The 23,666-nt window shown below is 41.7% G+C and overlaps 1 protein-coding gene across 1 annotated transcript in view; it reads right to left on the bottom strand.

The window, feature by feature from the left end:
* LOC110498083 (protein O-mannosyl-transferase TMTC2) overlaps window positions 1-23,666 on the bottom strand; it is a 161,285-nt gene that overhangs the window by 5,168 nt on the left and 132,451 nt on the right. The window contains exon 11 of the mRNA XM_021574670.2: window positions 20,085-20,148. Within this exon, the coding sequence (XP_021430345.2) occupies window positions 20,085-20,148 (64 nt within the window). The remainder of the gene's footprint in view (window positions 1-20,084; window positions 20,149-23,666) is intronic.

Genomic DNA, 23,666 nt, shown 5'->3' with positions numbered 1-23,666 from the left:
GCGCCTTGGTATAGATTCTACAAGTGTCTGGAATGTGTCACCATTCTTCCACGAGCAATTCCATAATTTGGTGTTTTGTTGACGCTCTCTCAGGTGCTGCTCCAAAATTTCCCAATTGGGTTGAGATCCGGTGACTGAGTCACACACACACACACACACACACACACACACACACACACACACACACACACACACACACACACACACACACAGCCAAATATATTTTATATTCATGACGTCGTCGCTGCTCACGTGGCTCCCTTTGTGCACTGAGTGATAGTGTGCATGTGATGTTGGTCCGTATAAACCAGATATACCGTCTATGAATCAAAGTATGTGAGTTGATGTAAAGAATATTTACTGGTCTGTGGTGTGTAATGAGGAGCAACCAGGCACTGCAGTTGACATATTTATGAAACGGACTGTAAAAGAAAATTACTGTAAAAAATGTTAAATCTCTGTCGATTGATGAGAAATTGAAAAATGTTATGGTTGAGAAGGACGAGGCAAAAAGAATGGCAAGTAAGTCAGGCTGCGTAACTGATTGGCAAACCTACTGCAAATTGAGAAATCATGTAACAAAACAGAACAAAAAAAAGAAGAAACTACACTATGAAACCAAGATAAATTATATAAAGAATGGTAGTAAAATGCTTTGGAGCACCTTAAATGATATATTGGGAAAAAAGGCAAACTCAACTCCCTCATTCATTGAATCTGATAACTCACAAAACCCACTGATATTGTCAATTACTTTAATGATTTTTTCATTGGCAAGATTAGCAAACTTAGGCATGACATGCCAGCAACAAATGCCGAACCTACACATCCAAGCATTGTAATTATGAATTCCATAATCTCGAATTCAGAGTGTGGAAGAGGTGAAAAAATTATTATTGTCTATCAACAATGACAAGTCACCTGGGTCTGACAACTTAGATGGAAAATTACTGAGGATGATAGCGGACAATATTGCCACTCCTATTTGCCATCTCTTCAATCTAAGCCTACAGTAAAGTGTGTGTCCTCAGGCCTGGAAGGAAGCAAAAGTCATTCCGCTACTCAAGAGTAGTAAAGCACCTTTTATTGGCTGAAATAGCCAACCAATCAGCCTGTTACCAACCCCTAGTAAACTTTTGGAGAAAAAAATGGTTTGACCAGATACAATGTTATTTTACAGTAAATAAAAGCACATTTTATAGGGAAGGGCATTCAACATGCATGGCACTCAGACAAATGACCGATGATTGGCTGAGAGAAATTGATAATAAAAAGATTGTGGGAGCTGTTTTGTTAGACTTCAGTGCGGCTTTTGACATTATCAACCATAGTATGCTGCTGGAAAAATGTACATGTTATGGCTTTACTGCTATACTGTGGATTGAGAGTTACCTTTCTAACAGAACACAGAGTGTTTCTTTAATGGTAGCCTTGCCAACATAATCCAGGCAGAATCAGGCATTCCCCAGGGCAGGATGGTGGCAAAATTGCTGTTATAACATGTATCCAGTGTATCTATGCATTTAACTAAAGTCACAATGTACTAATATGACTTGCTCCCTCTACTAGAACACTCCCCTTTGTCTAAGTGACTGACTCATGGTTCTGGACTTAAGGCCAAATTTAGCAGTAGACTGGACTAAGCTCTGAGAGACGAGCAAGACAAATGGTTTCGGTTCCTTTTAGAAACAGTGTCGAGACAATGAGCATTTAGAAATGGCGTGACATTTATCAACAAGACCTCACCACAGGCAACCTCAGCTTCTCATAGTTCTTTGGCTGTACATTGGGGTCACCAACCAGTGCTTCCTCATGGCTATTGTTCTGTTTGGTTGTCACACCACCCAAAGGGGGGTTGTACTTTTATAATAAAAACCTTTTGAGAGATTGTTAACCACTCCAGAATTGCAATTCTTTAATAAAAGTTGTTGTTTGAAGAATCTACAGTCTCTCTTCTTTCCTGGTTAGAATTTCCATGACAGTAGTTGTCTAGGCCCCTTACTTTTTTTCAATCTTTACTAATGACCTGCGTCACTCAACATTATACACATCAGCTACTACAGCGAGTGAAATCCCTGCAACACTTAACAAAGAGCTGCAGTCAGCTTCAAAACGAGTGGCAATAAATAAGTTAGTCTTAAATATTTAAAAAACTAAAAAAAAATGTTTTTGGAACAAATCATCCACTAAACCCTAAACCTCAACTAAATCTTGTAATAAATCATGTGGAAATTGAGCGAGTTGAGGAGACTAAACTGCTTGGAGTAACCCTGGATTGTAAACTGTCATGGTCAAAACAGCTAAGATAGTGAGAAGTCTGTCCATAATTGTCACGTTCTGACCTTTATTTCCTTTGTTTTGTCGTTATTTAGTATGGTCAGGGCGTGAGTTGGGGTGGGCAGTCTATGTTTGTTTTTCTATGATTTGGGGATTTCTATGTTTCGGCCTAGTATGGTTCTCAATCAGAGGCAGGTGTCATTAGTTGTCTCTGATTGAGAATCATACTTAGGTAGCCTGGGTTTCACTGTGTGTTTGTGGGTGTTTGTTTCCGTGTCTGTGTTTTTCACCACACGGTACTGTTTTGGGTTTCGTTCATTCCACGTTTATTGTTTTTGTATTCAGTTGTTCATGTGTACTATTTCTTATTAAAAGAACCATGGACACTTACCACGCCGCATATTGGTCCTCCGATCCTTTTCGCCTCTCCTCTTCGGAAGAAGAGGAGGAAATCCCTTACAATAATAAAGTGCTGCTCTGCCTTCTTAACAGCACTATCAACTAGGCAGGTCCTACAAGCCCTAGGTTGGTCGCACCAGGACTACTGTTCAGTCGTGTGGTCGGGTGCCACAAAAAGGGACATAGGAAAATTGCAATTGGCTCAGAACAGGGCAGCAAGGCTGGCCCTTGGATGTACACAGAGAGGTAATATTAATCATATGCATGTCAATCTCTCCTGGCTCAAAGCGGAGGAGCGATTGACTTCATCACTACTTGTGTTTATGAGAGGTATTGACATGTTGAGCTGTCTGTCTAAACTACTGGCACACAGCTCGGACACACATGCATACCCCACAAGAGATGGCACAAGAGGTCTCTTCACAATCTCCAAGTCCAGAACAGACTATGGGAGGCACACAGTACTACATAGAGCCATGACTACATGGAACTCTATTCAGGATCAAATAACTGATGCAAGCAGTAAAATTAGATAAAAAAAACTGATAAAAAAACACCTTATGGAACAGCGGGGACTGTGAAGCAACACAAACGGACACAGAGACATGCATACACATGATAACATGTGCACTATACACACACATACACATGGATATTGAACTGTAGCTTTGTGGTAGTGGTGGAGTAGGGGCCTGAGGGCACACAGTGTGTTGGGAAATCTGTTATGAATGTATTGTAATGTTTGTTAAATTAATAATAAAAACAGAACACAAATACAAAAACAGATTACTTTGAAAACAACAGTCAGACATCTTGGAGACAGTCTCCAGTTCTTATTAAACCTCTGTGTTTAAACCCCCTATCCTCCTTTGAGAGCCCTCTTTCAAAGTCACTGAGTGCACATCTTCTAACCATGGTAGCCAAAATAATGGGCAACTGGGCATTTGTTTTTATACATGGCCCTAAGCATGATGGTGCCGGAGAAGAAGGCAGACGATTTACATGACCCCAACAGATTGTGTTTTTTTGTTCGTTTATTTGTGTTGTTTGAAACTTTTTTTTAAATCCGGAAGCTTATAAAAAATCCTGCTATGCCCTCCGGCGCACCATCAAACAGGCAAAGCGCCAATACAGGACAAAGATAGAATCGTTCAACACCGTCTCTGACGCTCTTCGGATCTGGCAGGTCTTGCAAACCATTACAGACTACAAAGTAAAGCACAGCCGAGAGCTGCCCAGTGACACGAGCCTACCAGACGAGCTAAACTACTTCTATGCTCGCTTCGAGGCAAATAACACGACACATGCATGAGAGCACCAGCTGTTCTGGAAGACTGTGTGACCATGCTCTCCTCAGGTGATGTGAGTAAGACCTTTAAACAGGTCAAGATTCAGAAGGCCGCAGGGCCAGACGGATTACCAGGAAGTGTACTGCGAGCATGCGCTGAACAACTGGAAAGTGTCTTCATTCACCCTTAGGGTGTGTGCTCAGTCCCCTCCTGTACTCCCTTTTAACTCATGGCTCCATGACCAGGCATGACTCCGACACTATCATTAAGTTTGCCGATGACACAACAGTGGTAGGCCTGATCACCGACAACAACGAGACAGCCTATAGGGAGGAGGTCAGAGACCTGGCCTTCTGGTGCCAGGACAACAACCTCTCATTCAACATGATCAAGACAAAGGAGATGATTGTGGGCTCCGGGAAAAAGTGGACCGAGCATGCCCCCATTTTCATCGACGGGCTGCAGTGGAGCAGGTTGAGAGCTTCAAATTCCTTGGTGTCCACATCACCAACAAACTAACATGGACCAAGCACCCCAAGACAGTCGTGAAGATGGCACGACAAAACCTATTTCCTATCAGGAGACTGAAAATATTTGGTATGGGTCCTCAGATCCTCAAAAGGTTCTAAAGCTGCACCATCGAGAGCATCCTGACTGGTTGCATCACTGCCTGGTATGGCAACTGCTCAGCCTCCGTCCGCAAGGCACTACAGAGGGTAGTGCGAACGGCCCAGTACATCACTGGGGCCAAGCTTCCTGCCATCCAGGACCTCTATACAAGGCGGTGTCAGAGGAAGGCCCTAAAAATTGTCAAAGACTCCAGCCACCCTAGTCATAGACTGTTCTCTCTGCTACCGCACGGCATGTGCCAAGTCTAGGTCCAATAGTCTTCTAAACAGCTTCTACCCCCAATCTATAAGACTCCTGAACACTTAATCAAATGGCCACCCAGACTATTTGCAATGCCCCCCAATACATCACATTTACACCGCTGCTACCCTCTGCTGTTAACACCTATGCACTTTAAAAACTCTACCTACAGTGGTTCCTCCTTTAAAAGTTGTGTCATACTGCAGCACACCTTGCGGGCTGCTGCAGCATTCTATGGCACATTATTTAATTGTCAGCCATTTTTACGTTAATGGAAGTTAGTGCTAGTTTGACCACCAGAGGGCATCTTTGAGAAGCATTTGATAGTCTCCCATATTGGCATTACATGAGAATTTAAAACCTTTTTTGTAATAACATAGTACATGGGATGATTAAGAAATTTGGCTTAGTTATTTTGATTAATATTATGGTGTTTCTATTCTGAGAAAAACGAAAAACAAAACTCAGTGTTTACGTTAGGATGGAATGGAAAATATTGTGCTGTACAACGTGACGGTCGGGAGAAGGCTACAGCATAAGAGGATTGGTGTAACGCCTGTCGTCGGAAGGAGTGGACCAAAGCGCAGCGTGAAAAGTGCTCATGATGTTTTTATTATCAAAAAACAATCGAACAAAGTAACAAAATGAAAGCAAACAGTTCTATCAGGTAACAGAGACGAAACAGAAAATAACTACCAACAAACACAGGTGGGGAAAAGACTATCTAAGTATGATTCCCAGTCAGAGACAACGATAGACAGCTGCCTCTGATTGGGAACCATACTTGGCCAAAACAAAGAAATAGACAACATAGAATGCCCACCACAAATCACACCCTGACCTAACCAAATAGAGAAATAAAACGGCTCTCTAAGGTCAGGGTGTGACAATTGGAGGATTCTAAATTAATATCTAAGGGGCATAATATTTTCACACCCTAATTGTAGTTAACCAATACTAATTTCATCTATGGTAGGCCTACAGTATATATACAAATAATATTTTCAATGACGTGACAATAATTACATTTAGAGGATTGGGGGACTCTAAATTAATATCTAAGGGGCATTTTCCATTAGGATCTGTGAGAATATCTAAGGGGCTTCTATATAATTCTAAATTAATTAATAATAATAATAATAATAATGACTTTGTTTAAAAAATGACGATATTTTGGAGATTTCGTTTCCCATTAACCTAGAGTGAGCGAGAAAAAGGCCATTCTTGAACATGGGGTAAGACATTCTCACTAATTTGTAAATAAAGCCAGTTTGTTATTTAGAATGATTTATTTCTGGAGAAATCTAATTGTATTATTTAGCAGACATCACTTGCTTATATTCCATCAACAAATATATTTTAAGAATATCATGGAATATAACTGAACATTTTAATTTCTCCATCCTTGTCTCAGAGCAGCGCGAAACGGTTCTGAAATAGACGTCCACAGCGGGAAGGCAATATATAACGATATTTTGGAGATTATTTTGTTAAAAAAAACGACAGTGAGCGAAATATAGCCCTGCTAATAGCCATAATGACCATGTGTGTTTGAAAGAGTATTTTCCAGTAAGCAACAAATTGTTTGCCTTCATTAGACAACTTTGTTGCAAAATATTTCTGTAAATCAGTGTTATTTATTCCCATAGTAATTTGTTATGGATCCATAACTACATCAACATCTGCATTTTGAAAGAGTATTTTTATGATTATTTTATTAACGAAAGCATAAAGATAGTGATGAAGAAATACAGTACTGTACAGCATAAGCTTTACATTTGGATAATAAAGCATTTAAACATTTTGAAGATATAAGCATGCTCCGTTCAAAAAATGCAGAACTAAGAACAGATATAGAGCCCTTGGTTCACTCCAGACCTGACTGCCCTCGACCAGCACAAAAACATCCTGTGGCAGACTGCAATAGCATCGAATAGTCCCTGCGATATGCAACTGTTCAGGGAAGTCAGGAACCAATACACGCAGTCAGTCAGGAATGCAAAGGCCAGCTTCTTCAAGCAGAAATGTGCATCCTGTAGCTCTAACTCCAAAAAGTTATTGGACACTGTAAAGTCCATGGAGAACAAGAGCACCTCCTCCCAGCTGCCCACTGCACTGAGGCTAGGTAACACGGTCACCACCGATAAATCCATGATTATCGAAAACTTCAACAAGCATTTCTCAACGGCTGGCCATGCCTTCCTCCTGGCTACTCCAACCTCGGCCAACAGCTCCGCCCCCCCGCAGCTACTCGCCCAAGCCTCCCCAGCATCTCCTTTACCCAAATCCAGATAGCAGATGTTCTGAAAGAGCTGCAAAACCTGGAGCCATTAATCAGCTGGGCTTGACAATCTGGACCATCTATTTCTGAAACTATCCGCCGCCATTGTCCGCCGCCAACCCCTATTACCAGCCTGTTCAACCTCTCCTTTCATATCGTCTGAGATCCCCAAGGATTGGAAAGCTGCCGCAGTCACCCCCCTCTTCAAAGGGGGAGACACCCTGGACCCAAACTGTTACAGACCTATATCCATCCTGCCCTGCCTATCTATGGTCTTCGAAAGCCAAGTCAACAAACAGATCACTGACCATCTCGAATCCCACCGTACCTTCTCAGCTGTGCAATCTGGTTTCCGAGCCGGTCACGGGTGCACCTCAGCCACGCTCAAGGTACTAAACGATATCATAAACGCCATCGATAAAAGGCAGTACTGTGCAGCCGTCTTCATCGACCTGGCCAAGGCTTTCGACTCTGTCAATCACCATATTCTTATCGGCAGACACAGTAGCCTCGGTTTTTCTAATGACTGCCTTGCCTGGTTCCAACTACTTTGCAGACAGAGTTCAGTGTGTCAAATTGGAGGCATGTTGTCCGGTCCTGTGGCAGTCTCTATGGGGGTGCCACAGGGTTCAATTCTCGGGCCGACTCTTTTCTCTGTATATATCAATGATGTTGCTCTTGCTGCGGGAGATTCCCTGATCCACCTCTATGCAGACGACACCATTCTTTATACATCTGGCCCTTCCTTGGACACTGTGCTATCTAACCTCCAAACGAGCTTCAATGCCATACAACACTCCTTCCGTGGCCTCCAACTTCTCGTAAGCGCTAATAAAACCAAATGCATGCTTTTCCTGCACCCGCACGCCCGACTAGCATCACCACCCGGGATGGTTCCAACCTAGAATATGTGGACATCTATAAGTACCTAGGTGTCTGGCTAGACTGTAAACTCTCCTTCCAGACTCATATCAAACATCTCCAATCTAAAATCAAATATAGAGTCTGCTTTCTATTCCGCAACAAAGCCTCCTTCACTCATGCCGCCAAACTTACCCTAGTAAAACTGACTATCCTACCGATCCTCGACTTCGGCGATGTTATCTACAAAATAGCTTCCAATACTCTACTCAGCAAACTGGATGCAGTTTATCACAGTGCCCTCCGTTTTGTTACTAAAGCACCTTATACCACCCACCACTGCGACCTGTATGCTCTAGTCGGCTGGCCCTCGCTACATATTCGTCGCCAGACCCACTGACCAGACCCACTGGCTCCAGGTCATCTACAAGTCCATGCTAGGTAAAGCTCCGCCTTATCTCAGTTCACTGGTCACGATGGCAACACCCACCCGTAGCACGCGCTCCAGCAGGTGTAGCTCACTGATCATCCCTAAAGCCAACACTTCATTTGGCCGCATTTCCTTCCAGTTCTCTGCTGCCTGTGACTGGAACGAATTGCAAAAATCGCTGAAGTTGGAGACTTTTATCTCCCTCACCAACTTCAAACATATGCTATCTGAGCAGCTAACCGATCGCTGCAGCTGTACATAGTCCATTGGTAAATAGCCCACCCAATTTACCTACCTCATCCCCATACTGTTTATATTTATTTACTTTTATGCTCTTTTGCACACCAGTATCTCTACCTGCACATGACCATTTGATCATTTATCACTCCAGTGTTAATCTGCAAAATTGTAATTATCCGCCTACCTCCTCATGCCTTTTGCACACAATGTATATAGACTCTTTTTTTTCTTTCTACTGTGTTATTGGCTTGTTTATTGTTTACTCCATGTGTAACTCTGTGTTGTTGTCTGTTCATACTGCTATGCTTGATCTTGGCCAGGTCGCAGTGGTAAATGAGAACATGTTCTCAACTAGCCTACCTGGTTAAATAAAGGTGAAATAAATAAAAATATTTATTCCCATAACTAAATAAATATCGGCATTTTGAAAGAGTATTGTTATCATTATTTTTAAAGATGACATTATTAGTTACATTATTTTAGTTTGAACGTGCAGACTGGCACTAAGAACAGAACATCGGGAACGTTTCCCTAGTCAGCGCCATTATTAGTGCAATGCCCCTTTAATATTTTGGAGATTTTCAAATAATGTAAAATAAGCGAGAAAAAGGCCATTCTTGAACATGGGGTGAGATATTGTTACTAATTTGTAAATAAAGACAGTTTGTTATTTAGAATTATTTATTGATGTTTTTAGAGGGAGAAAACCAAAAAACCATGAGTCATCTCATGGGTTTCCCTGTGAAGGCCAGCACAGGTATTGAACCAGCATCTGTAGCAACACAGCTTGCACAGCTATGCAGTGCCGTAGACCGTAGCGCCACTCAGGCGCTGTACAACATGACCGGTCGGGATTGGCCGTACTACAGTAAAAGCAAAATAATCCTAACAAAATAAAATAATAAAAACCTTAGTGTTACAAGAGTTTTAGTAAGTAATACTGAAGTTGTGCACAATTATCAGTTTCTATTTAGGTTTATGTCGCCCATTCTTTGTCAGTTAGAGACACAGTAGGACCCAAAAGCATAATCAGTACTCTAACTCCAAGATGGCAGCATGTCAAGCTGTTTGTCTGTGACTAGTACATTTTAACCTACTAATGACCTATTTATTTATGGTTGCGTAACTTCGTTGTTGTGTAGTGCAAACTATTTTATTTTTGCTGGTGTAAAGATCACGGGTCCTCCTCAACTCAGCACTTCATTACTTGAAGTTTACCAAAGTAACCCTATCTCTGGTCTGAGTTCCTCCTTCGTCTGCGGAGTGGCTTGTCCAAGCTGCTCCTTTTTGCTCTTCGCCTGGCTGTCAATGGCAGCTCAACAATCTCAACGTTCTCTCTGTAGACCTCAACACCCAATCTACTCACACGCGCAAACACTCACATTCAGACTCATACATACACAGAGAGTCTCTCTCTCCCCTTACCTTCGTTGGCCTCTAATTAAAAAAAAATAAAAAAAAAATAAAAATTGTCAGAGAAAATGACAGTTTTCGTGGTATTGCTTTGTGCACTGACTTTACTGAACTCTGGAGAAAATGAACATTGTCGCTTGGGTGAGTACATTTGACAATGTGCTCTCCCGTCCATTGGACATTTTGTCTGCAGGAACTCGCTCATTTTCACGCGGTCCACTCGTCCAGTACGAATTTTCACGCGGTCCACTTGAACAGTACGAATTTGTGTCACTACCAAAGTCTAATGGTTTTAAATGACTGTTTTGTATTGTCTGGAAACTCACTTGTAGAATTCGCTTGCAGTAGGTCTCTTAAAAAAGAGAAGCCGTGCAAGGTTATTAAACAGAGGTGCCTAGTTATTCTTATTTTTCTGGGGGTGTGGCTATATATGTACAAATCTGAATTCCATGTAAGTGTGGCAAAGTCTGAAACTATTTGTAAACAGTTGGAATTTCTTGCTTTGAATATTGAGGTTTCAAAGGGCCTCTCTATAACTGTGATTGGCTGTTATAGACCACCCTCTGCTCTCTATAACTGTGATTGGCTGTTATAGACCACCCTCTGCTCTCTGTGATGCATTTTCTTCTTTGACGTACCTTATGTCTAAACTTTTTTACAGTGAAATGATCTTGATTGGTGATCTCAACTGGTGTTGGTTAAAGTCGATGTCTAATGATTTAAAAATGTTTTGTAATTCTATGAATCTTACCCAGTCGATTAATTTACCCACTCGCCCAAATCTTAAATGCCCAGAAAAATCTACCCTGATTGATTTGATATTGACAAATGTTCCACATAAACATTCTGCGGTTGGTGTTTTTTGTAATGATTTAAGTGACCATTGTGCTGTTGTTGCTGTTAGAAATAATAAGATTCCTAAGACAAACCCACGTTTTTTCGTAAGAGAAATGTGAAGTGTTTTAATGATACTGTTATTCTTTCATGATTTGTTTTATTTTGACTGGAGCAAGATTGAGCTTATCCCTGATGTGGAAACTGCCTGGAAATTCTTTCATGATGGTTTTTCCCAAATTGTAAACAAACATGCCCCATTCCACAGGTTCAGGGTTAAAGGGCGGGATAATCCATGGTTTTCTTCTGAGCTGTCTTGTATTATTCACGACCGTAATCTAGCCTGGGCTAAAGCAAGGAAATCATGTTCTGATGATGATTGGCTTATTTTTAGGCAGTTACGAAACAAGTGTTCTTTTCTTCTCAGGAAGGCCAAGTCTGAATATTTTATGTCTGTTACCACTGATAACCTGAATGACCCTAGAAAGTTTTGGAAGGCTATTAAGTCTATGTCTGGTAACAGTAATGTTAATGAATTACCGTCATGTGTTTTGAAGGACTCTGTTGCTATATATGACAAAACTGAAATGCTGAATTGTTTCAATGAGCACTTTGTATCATCTGGTAGGCTGTTTGATTCAGTGTCCTCTGTCTCTGTACAACCCTGTGTGGATGAACCAGTGAGAGCTGGTCAAACTTTTAGCTTTTTGCCATTCTCAGTCCAGATGGTACATAAAGCCGTGAAATCCTTAGATCAGAGAAAGCCTGCAGGTCCTGATCTTTTGGATCCCTGCTTTTTAAATCTGGCAGCTGATTTCATAGCTGAACCACTTACATCTCTGTTCAATCTAACCCTGGAATGTAATGAAATTCCAAAGATCTGGAAATCAGCATTTGTCCTACCACTTTTAAAAGGGGGAGATCCAACTCTTTTAAATAATTATAGGCCAATCTCAAAGCTGTCCCCCCTGGTGAAAATACTTGAAACCCTTGTAAGTGAACAGCTAAAATAGTTTTTATTTACTAACTCTATTTTATCAATGTACCAATCGGGCTTCAGGAAGAAGCATAGCACAATTACAGCAGCCATGAAGGTTTTAAATGATATCACTGAAGCCATTGACAAAAAACAGCACTGTGTCTCACTTTTTATTGATCTCTCTAAGGCATGTGATACAGTTGATCATGCTATACTAAGGCAGAGATTGTCGAGTGTAGGTCTTTCGAAGCATGCAGTTGCATGTTTTGCTAACTATCTGTCTGATAGAACTCAGTGCACTCAATTTGATGGGCTTATGTCTGTTCAATTGTCTGTCTTGAATGGTGTGCCCCAAGGCTCTGTACTTGGTCCTCTCTTATTCACTACTTATATAAATGATTTAGACAAAAATGTCCAAAATGCACAACTTAATTTTTATGCTGATGATACTGTTATTTACTGTTGTGCCTCGTCTCTTACAAAAGCTTTCCAGAACATGCAAACTGCTTTTTATACTGTTCAACATACCTTGTGTCAATTGAAGCTTATCCTCAATACTGACAAAACTAAACTAATGGTGTTTTCTAATGCAAGAAATAGACCTCTGAACCTTTCACCTATTACTACATGTCAGGGCAAGGAGATTGAGGTTGTAACCTCATATAAATATCTTTGAATTTTAATTGATGACGGCCTCTCTTTTAAATTGCATATTCAACAATTTTGCAAAAAAAATTAAGCTGAAATTGAGATTTTATTTTAGGAATAAGGACTGTTTTTCTTTTGAAGCCAGAAGGAGGCTAGTGTCAGCTACATTTATGCCTTCACTAGACTATGGGGATATTTTATATATGAATGCTTCCGCTCAGTGTTTGAGATCAATTGACACTCTTTACCATGGCACTTTGAGATTTTTTAAAACTGCAAAACCCCTACACACCACTGCACTTTGTATACCAGGGTTGGCTGGCCTTCTCTAGTCACTCGTAGGCTCAGTCACTGGTATACTTTTATTTACATAGCCATTTTGGGTTTACTATCTTTTTATTTGTGCATTTTTATTGTTCAGAAATGTGGTGGGTACTCTCTTCGTTCGCTGGACTTCCTGCTAACTGTTCCAAATGTCCAAACTAAATTTGGTAAAAGGGCTTTTATGTACTCTGCGCCATCGTCTTGGAACACCTTACAAAATACTTTTAAACTGGAAGAACTTGTCCCGATTGGTGTTTTTAAATCACTGATGAAGGATTTTGAGGCTGATTCCCTGACCTGTCAATGTTTTTATTTGCTGTTTTATACTCTTGTGAATTCAATGGTTTTTACTAGATTACTTGTAGTTATTCCTGTTGTCTGTCTGTAATTGTTTTGTAATGACTTGGTGCTGCCTATCTTGGCCAGGGTGCTCTTGAAAAAGAGATTTTAATCTCAATGAGCCCTTTCTGGTTAAAAAAAAAAAAAAACTCCCACTTGCGCTGGCCAGGAGCAATAACAGGTGACACAGGGTACCGTACTAAACCACAAATGACCTCTAAGTCACGTGGCGTAAGCTCACGACTATTAATGGAGGAACCACTGTACATATTACCTCAACTAACCGGTGCCCCCGCACATTGACACTGCACCGGTACCCCCCTGTATATAGTCTCACTATTGTTATTTTACTGCTGCTCTATAATTACTTGTTACTTTTATTTCTTACTCTTATCCATTTTTTTTAAAAACTGCATTGTTGGTTAGGGGGTTGTAAGTAAGCATTTCACTGTAATACAACACCTGTTTTATTTTCATTTGATTTGATGGGATAATTAATGCTTAATTAACTCAGGAACCACACCCGCGTGGAAGCACCTGCTTTAAATACTTAGTATCCCTCATTTACTCAAGTGTTTTATTTATTTTGGCAGTTACCTGTATGTCTGACCCCTTTACCCTTGGCCCTAGAAGTGTTACTCTGAAGGTATGCAACCTAAAATACTTCTTATGTCATGGTGACAGTGAACTACAATTCAGGCATTTTTGGTCATCTAGTCATGAATGAGGTCCTGGAATTGTGGACATAAAACCACAGACTCTCTCCCATTGTCTGGCCATTTGTCTTGCTTTGTTCACAGTAATCTGAGCTGTGTTACCTGCAGTAGAAGTTGTGTTCAGCTGTGCTTTGCTCTGCACTGGGCTGTTCTGCTCTGGTCTCAGACACTCATCATCTCTGTTTTTCCAGTGTCAAGGTTAGATGAGTGATGCTCCATGCATGAGCATTTCGATGGGAACAATATGTCCAATATCGCCTCTTCTCTCATAGGGGGAATTAAATTGATAAATAAATCAAACTTGCCTGTGGAATAATCTCATTGTCCCTTAGAGAGCCCCACGTATCCCTTAACAGATGTAAGAAAACACATTGGCTACAGTGGCCGGGGCCAAAGTAAAGGCTGGCCTGACCAGGAATTCCCACTCCCGCTTTCTCCAATGTGTTAAAGCGTTTAATTGCCAGAAAAAATAATAATTTGTGATTTCATCTTAGAAGTGCTTCGGTAACCACAGACTGCGGGACTGGTACTTTTGTAGCTAAAGCAATATCCTCTAGCAGAAGAAGTAAAAACATTTCTATACGTTTAAATCACACGAGAAGCCAGATTTCATGGTTAAACGGTCATGGTACTTTTTTTTACTGGCTTAAGTAATAAATTACCCTGTATTTGACCCTGCAATTGATGGGTCAAAGCGCGGGATAAGATTTTAGGAACCGATTTGCAGGACGGAGCGTTTTAACTAGAACACAGAAAATAATAACCATAACTGACCACAACGAAATGTAACTCCTTTAAAAAGAAAGCACATAGATGGTCCTGAGTGGCGCAGCGGCCTATGGCACTGCATCTAGGTGCAAGAGACGTCACTACAGTCCCTGGTTTGAATCCAGGTTGTATCACATCTGGCTGTGATTGGGAGTCCCATAAGGCGGCGAACATTTGGCCCAGAGTCGTCTGGGTTGGGCCAGGGTAGGCCGTCATTGTAAATAAGAATTTGTATTTAACTGACTTGTCTAGTTTTTATTTTTTTAAATATATGTGATATGAAAGGGCCACACGTTGGTAGTGGTGAAATACCGGCTACATGTATGTTATTGTTCTTCTGTGGTGTTGTAGTGGTCTGATTGTGTGTGAGGTGGCATTAGCCCCATTTTACCTCCCCGGTGTCATGTGGCTTGTTAGTGTTACAAGGTCTCAGGTGTGAATGGGGAGCAGGTGTGTTAAATTTGGTGTCATCGCTCTCACACTCCCTCATACTGACTGGTCCCTGGAAGTTCAACATGGCACCTCATGGCAAAGAACTCTCTGAGGATCTGAAAAAAATAATTGTTGCTCTACATAAAGATGGCCTGGGCTATAAGAAGATTGCCAAGACCCTGAAACTGCAGCACGGTGGCAAGACCATACAGTGGATTAACTGGACAGGTTCCACTCAGAACAGGCCTCGCCATGGTCGACCAAAGAAGTTGAGTGCACATGCTTAGCGTCATATCCAGAGGTTGTCTTTGGGAAATAGACGTATAAGTGCTGCCAGCATTGCTGCAGAGGTTGAAGGGGTGGGGGGTCAGCCTGTCAGTGCTCAGACCATACGCCGTACACTGCATCAAATTGGTCTGCATAGCTGTCGTCCCAGAAGGAAGCCTCTTCTAAAGATGATGCACAAGAAAGCCTGCAAACAGTTTGCTGAAGACAAGCAGACTAAGGACATGGATTACTGGAACCATGTCCTGTGGTCTGATGAGACCAAGATAAACTTATTTGGTTCAAATGGTATCAAGCATGTGTGGCGGCAACCAGGTGAGGAGTACAAAGACATGTGTGTCTTGCCTACAGTCAAGCATGGTGGTGGGAGTGTCATGGTCTGGGGCTGCATGAGTGCTGCCGGCACTGGGGAGCTACAGTTCATTGAGGGAACCATGAATGCCAACATGTACTGTGACATACTGAAGCAGATCATGATCCCCTCCCTTCAGAGACTGGGCCGCAGGGCAGTATTCCAACACGATAACGACCCCAAACACACCTCCAAGACGACCACTGCCTTGCTAAAGAAGCTGAGGGTAAAGGTGATGGACTGGCCAAGCATGTCTCCAGACCTAAACCCTATTGAGCATCTGTGGGGCATCCTCAAATGGAAGGTGGAGGAATGCAAGGTCTCTACCATCCACCAGCTCCGTAATGTCGTCATGGAGGAGTGGAAGAGGACTCCAGTGGCAACCTGTGAAGCTCTGGTGAACTCCATGCCCAAGAGGGTTAAGGCAGTGCTGGAAAATAATGGTGCCCACACAAAATATTGACACTTTAGGCCCAATTTGGACATTTTCACTTAGGGGTGTACTCACTTTTGTTGCCAGCGGTTTAGACATTAATGGATATGTGTGGAGTTATTTTGAGGGGACAGCAAATTTACAAAATTATACAAGCTGTACACTCACTACTTTACATTGTAGCAAAGTTTCATTTCTTCACTGTTGTCACATGAAAAGATATACTGAAATATTTACAAAAATGTGAGGGGTGTACTCACTTTTGTGATATACTGTATGCCGCTCTTCTTTCAGAAAAGCATGCATCACAACTTTGTCCATTTGCACAATTTCTCTCGTTCACTTTCGCTTGTAAATGTCTACACTCACTGAAAATTACATTCGGTAGCTACTAGCTATGCTTGTATAACTTTATGAGCTGGATTTGCCTGTCTTTGCAATGAGTTTTGTTATTTTTCGCTCATTAGCATTTAGCTATGTGATTTCTCTATTAGTTTGTGCAAATTTGGTTAGCATTCTGATAATAGAGGCCTGGTGGGCTTTTCTTGTGTTTTTAGCGACCCCTTGTGTGATATGCCGGTAATACCGTGAATCCTGGGATGAGTGACGGCCGGTATGACGATATGAAAATCTTTATAATGTCCAAGCCTAGTTGGTTGTCTGATTTGCAATTCTGTACTTTACCATAATATTTGGGTGTGTGGTGCATGTGTGTGTGACAGAGAGAGAGAATGAAAGAGTGAGAGCAAGAACGAGAGAGCGCGAGAAGGAGAGAGAAGGGGGGTGCGACAGTGTGTAAACATGTTTTAGGGATTGATTTAATCAAACTGTCTTGAGGAAGACTAATTGAAACCAGCTGTCTGGGAAGAAAGAATCAGGGGAAGTAAAAGCTGAGACCCCTGGAGGAGAACACCTCTGGCTCCTTGGACTGAACACAATGAAATACCATCACAGGCTAGGCCTTTATATCCTCAGCCTCAGACACTTACACATGAGAGATAATGGTGTGCAAGGACTCCTGGGTAGGGATTCTACTGCTCTTCGTTCTTTTCCTGCTTTTCCTTTTAGTCCTTCTCCAGTCGAGCTTCAAAAGATCCCCACCCCAGCGACCCTCCACACCCTCCAAACCTTTCCTCTGGCATGTAGTTGTAATGGAAGCGTCACCAGATGTGGAGTATATTAGCTGGACCTCAGAAGAAACAGCTGCTTAAAGCCATGGGAGTATGATGAGGAGGGAGCAACGACTGGCCATAAACCTACTTTATGCCACTGTAAATAGAAAGCATAGGGACCATATCTAATTGGACTGGCAAACGTAAAGACTACAGATGCTGTAATTTTATGGTGACCAAAGCAGGCCTCTGATAGGCTGGTCTCTGGACAGAAGGAGAAGGGGAGGGTTGAGGCACCAAAGCCATTGAGTTAAGCCAATCGTCCAGTCCTAAGTAAAGTGATCGGACAAGTGTACTTAATATAATATGAAAATGCCAGTGCTTGAAAGTCAAGCAATCAAGCTATACAGGAGTTGAAGCATAGCATGCAATCACAAATGAAGATAGACAGGAACATTTTTCGAGAGAACAAAGGGTAATACTGGGGAAGATGGATGAACATCCTCAATCATTACCTAGCCTCCACTGTAAGCAAGCGAAATGACAAGGGAGGCATCCCAACAATGTGACCGCATTGGGCTGATACAGCCTCTGTTTTTGGACTTGGATACATCAAATACATGTTTACATATTTGTGGATGCCAAGAGACTAAAATGTAAATATTATAATGATGATCTGTTCCTGAAATAGACAAGTACATAGGAAAGCCAATCATCTTGCTGCTCCGAGGGCAAAAATATAGCCAGAGCCACGTATATATATTATCAATAAAATGTAACAATATGGGTGCAGAGCGTTCAATTTGGCTGCTGGGGGGCAAGGAAACCCCCAGCTCAACTAAAATCATTCACAACTACATACCGTTTTCAAGGGATTGTTAAATAAATGTTATGACTATTTGGTTTTAATATCATAATATCTTGAAGAGCATTCCACATTTAGCTCTATCATCAGAGTTATACAGCAAGTAACTGCATGCTTTTTATGATCACTAAACATCAATTGATCATGTATTAGATACGTGACGGTAGCCTATCCATGTAGCTAAGCAACATGTGTCATTTAGCTTGCTTCATTAGAGATTAGGCTTTTGGACAGAGCTTGACATCGGCAAATCCTCGTCCTGGTAAAGTTGTCAGTCGGACTAATGTCATTACCACTAGATGGCAAGAAAATCAAACAATATTTTAGCCATATAGCCATCTAGTTTATCCTCTGAAAGTTAGCTTGTTAACTTGCCATATTGACGTGGTCTGTTATTAGCTAGATAGCCCCCCAGCTTGCCCCCCAGCAGGCAAAACACTGTGCACCTTATTGTGACGTTTTATTGATAACAACCAATTTAGACAGTTGGGCCAATGTTGTTTCTGCATTAAATATTTACATGACACTACAACATTCTATGGCAGCCATGTTAGCTCCCCATTAACATTACATGGGGAATATTTAAACAATGATATATAACTGAATGTCTAGAATCAGAACAATATTCTAAAATGTGGCCTAACTCTCTAAATATATTGCTCTGATCTCAGCCAATGTTCTGACCTTATTGTGGTTCTCACACTTCAAGCAGCACAAACAAGAACTATTCTAATTTTAGATAGTATTTTTAACAGTAAGGTTGGATAGCTTGCATCACTCCAACACCAACTACATTATGCTCTTTCCTTTTTCCAGTTTGCTGTGGAAGGACATCATTGTGAATATGAATTAGTTCTTAATGGACAAGCCTGGTTAAATAAATTAAATAAAGGTTAAATAAAATAAAAAATAAACAGAATAACTGTGTTAGTATACAACAGTCACAGTGTCTTCACAGCGGGGACTGTCTGGGGGTCTATACTATTAGTCGCACTGAGTTATGGAAATGAGTTTCACACTTTACCTTCCCCTCTTTGGTGTACGGTCTCTATCAATGCATTTAGTTGAACTATGACAATAATGAGGATTGTGCTGCTCTAAGAGGGTGGGAGTTTGACTCATAAATACAAAATAGTCCATTGAAGCCAGACAGATATTTGAATGTATTCAAACAAATAATCAACGTTTTTACTCACTACCATTACATAAACATAGTGGGTAAACTGTGTAAATTGTGTATTTTGTACGTTTGTATCTACAGGAAACATTTCAGTTGGCGGAATCAAACATCAATGTCGGTTGACACTATCCAGACACACTTTGATTGTTCCTTGACAAGTGAATTCTTCCAATCAGGAACTAACATTAAGACCACAGAAGCCAAACATTCTTTCCCCCACTGCAGTTCAAACATCTGTGTTGTCAAACGATAGCCTACTCAACTATCTGGGTCTATTCATTATCCACACACCAAAGCCCTGTGAATAAGTGTTATTATCATTATTCCTTTCAATCTGACCACCCTAAAATGTCCCTGGCCCCTCCTTTGAAGTCCCTGATTGATACTGCACACACAAACCTTACAGCACAGGACAACTTAACCCATGTCTTTCTCCAAACTCTGATGACTCTTTTGACAATAAAGGCCATTATGAGGAAACAGGCAAGACAGTGATTGGCCAGAGAGCCACATAGCCAGTGATTGCCCAGAGAGTCATTTAGCCAGTGATTGTCCAGAGAGACACCCAACCAGTGATTGGCCAAACAGCCACCCAGCCAGTGATTGGCCAAACAGCCACTGGCCAGAGAGCCACCCAGCCAGTGATTGGCCAGAGAGCCACCCAGCCAGTGATTGGCCAGAGCGCCACCCAGCCAGTGATTCAGACAGTGTCCATCATGTTGAGAACTAAAGGGTGATTAAAGGTTGATATACTCACGTTGGGTCTTATGCTGGCTGCCCGTCCGTAATACTTCTCGGCTGCGTCATTGAGACTGGCTTGTCTGCAAAGGAAAGCAAAAAAAAACAATCATCAATTATTTCTTCGAACTTCAGAGGGTTCAGAGGAGACCTTGACCTCTGTCTGTTTACTGCTGCTCCGGGGTCAGTGAGGACAGGCTGAGGAGAGAATGCCGTGTCGAAATTAGAGGAGTCAATGAAACAGGCCGTTTGTTTCCAGGCCTTTCAGCAGACAGCACCCCATGCTGAGTGGTGTACAGCATGCCCTGGTTGTTTCCATTATATCCGGGGTTGTGACCTTTATGTCATGAGCTTTGACCTGTGTGTCATTAAAATAGGCTTCTCATCAACCACTGCCTTAGTAAGAACAAACATAACTTCAAAGGCGAGTCTCCTGTCTTCTGTGTAAAAAATATCTGTTGTTTTGGTACTGAAGGTCAGTGGGGTTGGGAGGAGTTGAGGCCTAGGAAGAAGATTGTCACAAAATCCATGTCAAATAATTTGCACGTTTAAAGTATTTCTTACAAAAACATTGGACACATACGATTATCATATCTAATGAAATTGTAAAGGACGCCACAAATACAACAAAGCATACAATGAAAGACAGTGAAAAACATATTTTAAGGTAAAGGCACCTCTAGACAGATGTCCTCCTGAGAATCCCAGAAGACTTCAAGTATTTAAAGTCTGTAGACGCTCCAATGAAAAATCCAGTCAAAACAAGAATGTCTTCCATATGCTCATCTCCGTGTACAATACACCACGCCAGTACACTTAGATTACCATCGTACCTGACTGTGTGACTCTTTCCCTTTGGCCAAGAGCTTTTCCGTTTATTCATATTCCTATAAACCAGGAATCATTTTTACAACCTGCAGCTGCATTTCTCTGATGGTAGCAATTGTCTCATTGCAAACAGTTTAACTTTGACACAGTCAAGGACGGAGTCAAGGACGGCTGGCTCCGGAGCCCTGAGTCGTAATGATGAAAGCGAGACCATCTGAACTGAACTGGGCTTCCATTAAGCCTGTCTGATCTTATTAAGGTATCCTCCTCCATATGGTATCCTCCTCCATACAGCATATACAGACATTTTCATATTCCACAACTAGCATGACAACACCATACCTGAGTAGTCTCTAAACCCAGGACGAAATCTCATAGGATGTCAATAGAGCTAATACCTGAGCTACATGTCATACCGTAGCGCATGAGTGCTGTCCTATTCCTGTGGAACTGTCATCACAATATGACATGATTGAGGCACGAGAAGCAGTTTTGGTAAATGTGCTATCTTAATCTTATGTCAGTTTGCATTACTAGCATACAGCATGTGATTCTAATATTAGCAAAAACAGTTCTATCCAGCATCCGACAATGACATTTAAATCACCTGTAGGGCTTTCCCCTCATGAAATGTTAATTCTGCCAAATCAGTCAATCACATTTGAGATGCTAAAACGGTTTGTACTTCATAAGGTAAGAGAATGGGTCATTGTGTGTTCTTAGGACGGTTAAACTAAACTAAATATACATACAAAAACAAATGACTCCAAGAAACAACACTTGATACCCTTGTGGCTCGTTTCAAAACAAACAGACCATTAAGCTCCATATGTGACCAACATTGCCGTTAGGCCACAGTGGTAATGGCTGGCCAACAGACATGGGGAGTGGATGCTTTCCCTATGAGGTAACACCAGTGTTGGGGTGAATGAGTCTCTATGGTGTGAACTGATATGATATATGTTTTGGACGGACACGACATGATCAAACTCAAGAAGAATGACTGACGTATAGGATCACAGTTTTGTCTTCTGCATCTGTCATACTGTCTCCAGCTCTAATGAGGGTGGAGAATCACTGAGACTCATTGAGAATCATTACTCAGTGCAGAGAGCACTGCCTCACTCAAAGAATTATTCATACGCTTTAGTTCAAGGCCTTTGTGTAGGAGGTGTGGGAACTGGTGTGTGTCCTCACAACGAAACCTCAAACACCTTGTCTTTATTCAACTCCAGGAAGCAGAGCCCAAACTAAAACCTCTATTAAGCAGCAAGAATGATCCTTTGTCAAGTTGAATAAACAAATATTTCACCCTAAATGACCATCATACAACCAGTATTACTTCGTTGCTCAACAATAATTATTTGCTTATCTTCAATTAACTGTTTAATCAATAGCCTTTAAAAAGCAACTTAAATACCAAAAATCCTGAGAATATTAAGTTCCATAAAATGTACAGTAATGACAAAGATGGGTTTGTTGTCTAACTGTGACCGTAACCATGTGTTGCAATAACGGCAATCGTATTCAGAATAGAATATTGTCTCAAGAATGAATCTAATTCTATGTCATTTTCAGGTCTATAAACACATCATTATCAGACTGGAGAACTGCCACATCATTGTCACCAGACAAACAAGATCTTTAATGTGAGTGGCAAAGGATTGCCTTCTGCCTTCGGTTAGACCCGTCCACTGAGATACAGCTGTTGGGAAGAGAGATGAGAGAGGAGAACTAGAAGAGCCCGGAGAGGAAGAGAGAGGGAAAATAGGGATAATGAGTGAACGAAAATAAATAACTCCCTGGATGAAACGAGTCTTGATAGTCGGTAATCTAAATGTGCTTTATTAACCCCGGTGCAGACGCACAGACACACAAATCACACGGCTGACACTACACATTACTTCATTTAAAAAATAGAGATGACTTAATTAACTAATTGTTCCAGCAACAACCGCCAGTGTACGATCTGTGTACTAACGACATCTAGCCCATCTGTCTCGTGCAACAAGACACACTTGTTACACAAACGTTACTCAATTGTTCCTTGTTCCTTCTGTCAAACAGATCTGGGTTTCCAGAACAGTGATGTGACACCACACAGCCTGGCTTGCAGAGGGATTTGAGCACTTAAAGGGCAGCATTAGCACATTCCCCTGGGAGCCAGCAGTCAGCCAACCTTCCTCTCCCTTTCCTTCGCCTCGCCTCGCCTCGTCTGCTGGCTGCTGCCACTGATCTGTAGACCCGGACGAAGGTTTGGAATAACGTGCTGATTGTTTAAAGAAGGCCGGGGGAAATGGATAGCAAGGAAGTAAACTTGTCAAAGACCAAGAGCCCCAGAGAGCAATAAGAGAAGGTTTGTACATCTTAAAGTCGACTCCTCCCCACCCTCTCCCTCCCCTGTTCAGATTCACTAGTATCCCCCACCAACCGAGGGCCTTCCACGTCTTGGTTCCAAGACAAACACATAAAGAACATGAGTTCCAGAGGAGAGAGACCCCATGCCAGCGTGGCGGTGGGGAGTCCCTCAATGAGCCCAGCCTGAGACCCTCTTTAAAAGCCAGGGGCCCTGACCCTGGAAGAGGCTCTGTAAAGCATGGACGGCTGGGTGGTGCAGATCCCCCTGGATCATAGTGCTGTGCAGTTGGACACCTTGTGAAAACCAGCTGGATAAAGACATTATACACAGCTGCATGACATGGCCTCTTTCTGTCTTTGGTCAAGAAAGTGAACCCGAAGCACAATGATTCAAGACATCGCATTAACTGTTTTA

Source organism: Oncorhynchus mykiss, chromosome 2 (assembly GCF_013265735.2).
Source record: "Oncorhynchus mykiss isolate Arlee chromosome 2, USDA_OmykA_1.1, whole genome shotgun sequence".
NCBI classification, from domain to species: Eukaryota; Metazoa; Chordata; class Actinopteri; order Salmoniformes; family Salmonidae; genus Oncorhynchus; species Oncorhynchus mykiss.
Note: the sequence above shows the minus strand (reverse complement) of the source record. Positions and strands in the feature narration are given on the sequence as shown.